This window comes from Poecilia formosa, unplaced genomic scaffold (assembly GCF_000485575.1).
Source record: "Poecilia formosa unplaced genomic scaffold, Poecilia_formosa-5.1.2 Scaffold129, whole genome shotgun sequence".
Lineage (NCBI taxonomy): Eukaryota > Metazoa > Chordata > Actinopteri > Cyprinodontiformes > Poeciliidae > Poecilia > Poecilia formosa.
Genome location: NW_006800068.1, coordinates 404,414 through 410,413, shown reverse-complemented (window position 1 = coordinate 410,413; position 6,000 = coordinate 404,414). Strand labels below are relative to the sequence as shown.

At 39.4% G+C, this 6,000-nt stretch overlaps 1 protein-coding gene across 2 annotated transcripts in view; it reads left to right on the top strand.

Annotated features, from left to right (window-relative positions):
* Positions 1-2,509: 2,509 nt before the first annotated feature.
* LOC103144561 (probable flavin-containing monoamine oxidase A) overlaps positions 2,510-6,000 on the top strand; it is a 66,604-nt gene continuing 63,113 nt past the window's right edge. Inside the window, exons 1-4 of one of the 2 annotated variants that reach the window (XM_016676171.1) lie at positions 2,510-2,741; positions 2,824-2,911; positions 4,638-4,818; positions 5,098-5,212. In XM_016676171.1, coding sequence (XP_016531657.1) covers positions 2,624-2,741; positions 2,824-2,911; positions 4,638-4,818; positions 5,098-5,212 — 502 coding nt within the window. In that variant the 5' untranslated portion in view covers positions 2,510-2,623. The remainder of the gene's footprint in view (positions 2,742-2,823; positions 2,912-4,637; positions 4,819-5,097; positions 5,213-6,000) is intronic. The other variant, XM_007561608.2, reaches the window with a different exon arrangement.

The window sequence follows — 6,000 nt, the reverse complement described above, 5'->3', positions numbered from 1 at the left end:
CTGTTTCCTAACTGCTCTATAATGACAGCAGAGAGTCCAATGTTTGCATCGTGTTCATATCAGTTTGTAATCCGTCTGTTTATAAAGCTGTAAAACTTTAACCAATCAGCATTTAGTATTTCTACTGCCAGCTCTATTTCTGCATTTAGTTTTCAGAGAATCATTTAATTCAAGGTCCAACATCTGACCAGTTCTTCTGGGTTTTATGACACGTCTCCAACTTTTCTCACAGGTTTAAAGGTTTAAATTCTTCATTTCTGCTGCCAGGATCTTTCTGTGGTAAAAACCTGCAGAATTTTCTTCACCTTAAACAAAACCATCCGGATGCTCATCCCTCGTTCAGCCTGGACCAGAATCCTGAGAAGAGCCTTGTCAACGACTCCTTTTCAGACTTGAATGCAGCTCAGGAGATCCCACTTTCCTCTCTGGTGAACGGTGGTTTGGGCTGGGTTTCTCGTTTCATTTTTACCCAGGAAGCACATTGGCTAAACCGTGAGTCAAACAGTCACTGGGACTGACTACTATATATTTCTTTGAGGGACAGTAACTTTAACATTACATACATCTTTCTGAACAGGCGAGGGCGCACTCAGTCTATAATCAGAAACTTGACTTGAAATTATTCCTCCTTCCCTGGCTCCTCCAGACCTGGGTCCCCATAGACACCCATCCGGGGGGCAGCCACCCCCTTATCTCCCCCCATAGCTCTGCGCCTGTTCCACATATCATCTCCAATGTCCGCTAGATTTCGGGTTGCGATGTGTTAGCTGTTTGGGATTCCCCTCCTTAATTTTCTTTCAGTAACCACGGAGGAGAATCTGCGCTTTCTGACTGGTTACCTGTCACATCCAACTGGCTGCTTTAAGCTCCCAGTCGGGGAAAAAACCCAATTTAGACCAGAGCGGCCACGACAATCTACCGTAACACACCACACACTTCATGATGATCGGTTACGAAATCGCCAGCGACAATCTTAGATCGGCCAACGTTCTAAGATTTAAGGGGAACATTTTTGTGTATTTTGTTTATCAGTTACAGTGTTAAGTGTTCTTTTGAAAATAAAGTGTATCTATCTTTGGCGGGAAATCGCATGCATTTTTACGTTGGTTCCATTAAATCATTGTAAAGTAGTCTTCAAACAATATTATCATTTATCACAATAATTTTTGGGACAATCGCTCAGCAAAATTTGTTACTGTGACAGGCCTACCAATGCCTAACCTTTGTGTTACACCTAACTAAAGTCAAACAAAACATTAAAGAAGATTGTGTCACGGACTGATGAAACCACACTTAAACTTAAACATTTCCAAAACGGTACATTTAGCACACAAATAACAAACCTTCAGTTGTCTGCTAACCTGAAAATGAAAAGAAGTTTCATTTTCAGCAGCACTGTGACTCCAGGATATTTCAAAAGAATCACGTCAAGAGAGGAAAACTGATGCTTCAGAATGACCTGACCAAGGACCAGAACTATATTTGTGAGAAAAATCTGTGAGACCACCTGAAAAAGGCTGTGGACAAGCGATGTCTTCACAGTCTGAAAAAGTTAGAGTGTTTGCTTTTGGATTAAGGGTTGATACACTCACTGTGTGAAGGCAACTGGGTTATTACATTTAGTTTACTTTCTTTTCTTTCAGTTTTAATCCAAGATATGTGGAAAAGAATTGGAAGTTATTTCTAATGCTCTCAAAAGGGAGGGGTGTAAACTTTTACATAGATGATCAAGTGATTTTTCTTCCTGTGTAAAGGTTTAGAGTTTGACACTAGTTATGATGCAAAGCACAGAAATACTCTCATTAAGCAAGTAGGAATGGTTCTGAACTGATGCTTCCTGACTTTTCCCCATCTGTTAACCTGTGCACTGTTTACAACCTCTGCTGTTAATGTCTAACGAGCTAACTGATTATATGGTAAGTAGCAGTGCTAAAGTAATGACACTTAGCTGATCAGTAAAGATGGCATCTTTTAAATCCTGTTGCACACCAGCCGATCATGGAGGCGCCACAGAAAAAGCAGCATATGGAAACTCGCTGCGGCATTTAATGATGGAGCGAGTCTGCTGCTGAAGATGCCAAGATGGAGCAGAGCAAGCTGTTGGTGTTACTCATGAGTTGCACCGTATTTCAGTCTCATGTATGTGCAGGTTAACAGATTCTACACACAACTTCATTTTTTCACTGACTTTGCGTCACATCATTTAAATCCTAAAAATTCCTAAGTGGGGACTTCATGGATTGGACTCCTCCTATGGATTCTCAATTGGATTGAGATCTGAGAGTTTACAGAATAACCAATCAACTAAAATCTGTTTGTGTTCATTTCAAAATGAACTGAATTGGATTGACTGATAGATGTGCAATATCAATACTTAATGACATAATAAACTTAACAAATGTCTCCAGCAGGTCATTCTTGATGTCATCCTCTTCATTTTAAGATGAAAACTCCTCCCATGGTCCGAGTCCCACACCGGCTGACCGTTAAGGATTAGACCCACCGCTCCTACGGAAAACTCTCAGCCAATCAGCGTTTCAGGTGCGTGAAACGTCACCTCGCATTAGTGACAACCGTGTTTAACTTTTGGACCCAAAACATTAGACTCACCTGAACTTCCAACATGACGGCCGACATCTGGGATGTTGTTATAGTCGGAGCCGGGCTGTCTGGGCTCAGTGCGGCTCATCTGCTCACAAAACGGGACGCCAAGCTGAGAATCCTGATCCTGGAGGGGAAAGGTGGGGAACTTTGCATCCTGCATGGGGAGAGTGAAGCCTTGAAGTGTGTTGTTTGCTTCATGACTGCTTGTGTTTCTGTCAGATCGAGTGGGAGGACGCACCGTGTCCTTTGAAATCCCAGCAGCCGACGGTGCTGATCGCTGGGACTTTGGAGGACAGTGGGTCGGAAGGTAATTAAAGCCACACATGAGACTTTTTCCTTCTTTCTTTAATCTATGCATAATTAAGTCGGAATAAAGATGAGCTGATTTTAACACCTGCGAGCTGACAGGGAGGTGTTTGTCTCCGGTTTCCTGGGACCATTAGAAAAAGATAAGAGGTGAGCTGTTAATAATAAAACCCTTGAAAACTCCGAGTGGGGATTAGGGAGGATCAATATCCATCACACAAACAGATTAGACACATAATTGCTCATTTATATAAGAACTCTTGACTAAGGATCCTGAAGATGATTCTACGCTCAGCTTTCCAGATGTATTTCCAATTAGTGTGATCTAAAAAGTTAATTTATTTTAGGAACTCAATTTGAAAAGGAAAATTTTTGAAAGTGTGAATGGCAAACGACAACAAGAACACTGACTGAATACAGTAATGGTATGTCATGGCCAAGCAATCTTGGGGATTACAAAAGATAATCTCTAAAGAAGTTAGCTGTTCAGTATTCAAGCATATTAATTGAAAGTTGAGTGGAAGGAAAAAATGTTGGAAAAGATTCATAACATTTTTCCTCATCTCATGTAGCATTCATGCTGTTTTTTGTACTGTTTGCATAGTTCTATCAATATGTTGATTTTAATGCAGAAATACTCATGCACATTTGAAATTTTTTGAAAATAATCCTACTTGTTGCACATTTCTTTGGAATGAGTTGAGTATTTAGAAGAACTGTAAAGCATTTAATGTACAGTAAGTTATTCTTAATTCACTTTTTAAAACTTTTATCTGTCTTTTGTTCCCTGCTGTGGCTGAGAGGGACTTTTACCTTCCACCAAACTTTCCCATATGTGTACTCTTTGAACTGCCAGGCTTTTACTGATGGCTCTACCTTTTAAAGAAGTGACAACTGTACAACTGGCCTATTGTTTAGGCCTTGAAATAACTTAAACTGTATATTTGTGCTTGTTTCAATTGTCTGTAATCCAGAATAATCTAAATTAACCAAAATGTGAATATGTTTTCACCAAATCTTCTAAACGGTATGAGCTTTGCTTTTCAATCACTGAAACAAAATGAATCATTAATAATATTTGAATCTTATAACATGTAATCTCCACAGTGGAACTCGGTGGTGGCAGTATCATGGTGTGGAGATGTATTTTTTGAGCAGGAATATAGAAGCTGTGTGACGTTAAATACAGTGTTAGTCTAAAAATACAGAATTTATCTCAAAGTATATTTTTGTGTTAAATTGATTATTGAAAATTTTGGAGGTGCTGTAAAAGTTCTGACTCAGAGGGGATTTAATTTGTTAAACGTTTTAAAAGCCATGTGTTATTTTCCTTCCACTTAACAAATTTTCACTGCTTTTTTCTGGCCTGTCACGTAAAATCTCAATAAAACATACACACTTGCAAAAAATATGTGAAAAGGGAATTGAATAACTTTGCAGGGCTTTGTGACTCTTAACTTGCAACTGATTTAGCCTTCAACGCGTTTCAAGCTAATCTGACAAATAGACGAGAGAAAAGGACATTTCATAGAAAACGGACCCACAAAGTGAAGAATGCAGAGATTCAACTCAGAATCTCTTACAGTAAACATGGTTGTATTTTTTTTTGTGTGTGTTTTTTTTTTTTAACCCAGCTTTAATCTATTTTTCTGGTTACTCAAGGATTTTCTTTTATGAAGATTCCTAACATTTTTTATTTATTTATTATTATTTTTTTCCCCTCACAGCACACAAACACACATTATGGAGCTCATAAAAGAGTTGGGGTTAGAGGTGTATCCTCAGTTTAATGTCGGGAAGAAGGTGCTTCACGTGGGTGGGCCCACTTCCAAAGTGAGATCCTACCGGACCAGCATCCCTGCTCTGTCTCCGCTGGTGCTGCTGGACTTCACCCAGATGCTGTGGAAGGTGAGAGTCAAGCTGAGTAAACCCCAGCTCTCCAAATTCAAACCTCGAGAGGTTTATATCTTGGAATGTTGGTGCCACAGTTGTTTGGAGCAGAGTGAGCTCTTTGGATTGACATAACAACGTAGCACAGCAGCTCCAGTCTGGTTCAGACGCTTTAGAGCAGCAGTGTGAGTGGTGCAGCCTCTGGTCGTCCCTCCTCTTCTGTCCGTATCAATGTGTGCGTTTTGTCTTCAAGGCGGTGAACTGTCATGTCGGGTTCTGATTATACGCTGTTCTCAGTTTGACAGGCTGTGCAGAACGGTGTCTGTTCAGGACCCACTGAGGACCCCCAACGCGGCGGAGCTGGACAGCATGACGGTGCACTCGTACATCGAGCAGCACGCTTGGACTGAAGGTCAGTTTCAGGTCCAAAACGTTTAACCTTCTCCCTTTAACGTAATTAGTGGTTTTTAAAGTAAATGCAAAACATCTGGATGGGCATAAGTCGACACAGGCATAATTTAAAATAAACTTTTTTGAGCTTTATATCATGTTATAAATTATTCCCTCATCAAAAAACATAATTGGATTGTTGTTTTGATTCTTTCATGCATCTTGAGTTTATGAACTTCTTCTCAGTCCAACGCTCATAAATGGCATTTTGAGAAGGATTGCTGTGATGAGAGATCAGGGGCTTCTTAAAGAGACAGAGGCATCAATTTGCAAATTTATATATATATATATATATATATATAATTCTTACTTGCCTGTGCTATAAAATGGCAGTGTGTCTGGAAAATACATGTTACTGTCCCTTTAAATATCCAAACTACAGTGTACAATGTAAACATTATGACGAAAAATCATATTTCCACTAAAGTACAGTGGCTGTAAAAATTGAAAGATTATCATAGATCAGTGTTAAACACTTCTGAAAATAGAACTTAATGATAGATATTTTTTTCAGTAAAATACAGGAATATTTATCTTATTCTTTTCCATAGTTGGATGAGAATAAACCATCAAGCTGCTGATTTAATAATACTAAGGTTTTGTTTTCACTAAACCACTGAAAGGAAACTGCCAGTATTTACTTTTTTTTATGTTGTTTTGGGGAACGTTTGGTGTTTAGATGGATACGCCTTGTGTTTGCTGTAGTTTTCATTCCAGGCCACTAGGCGGCACTGCAATGTTAACATAATG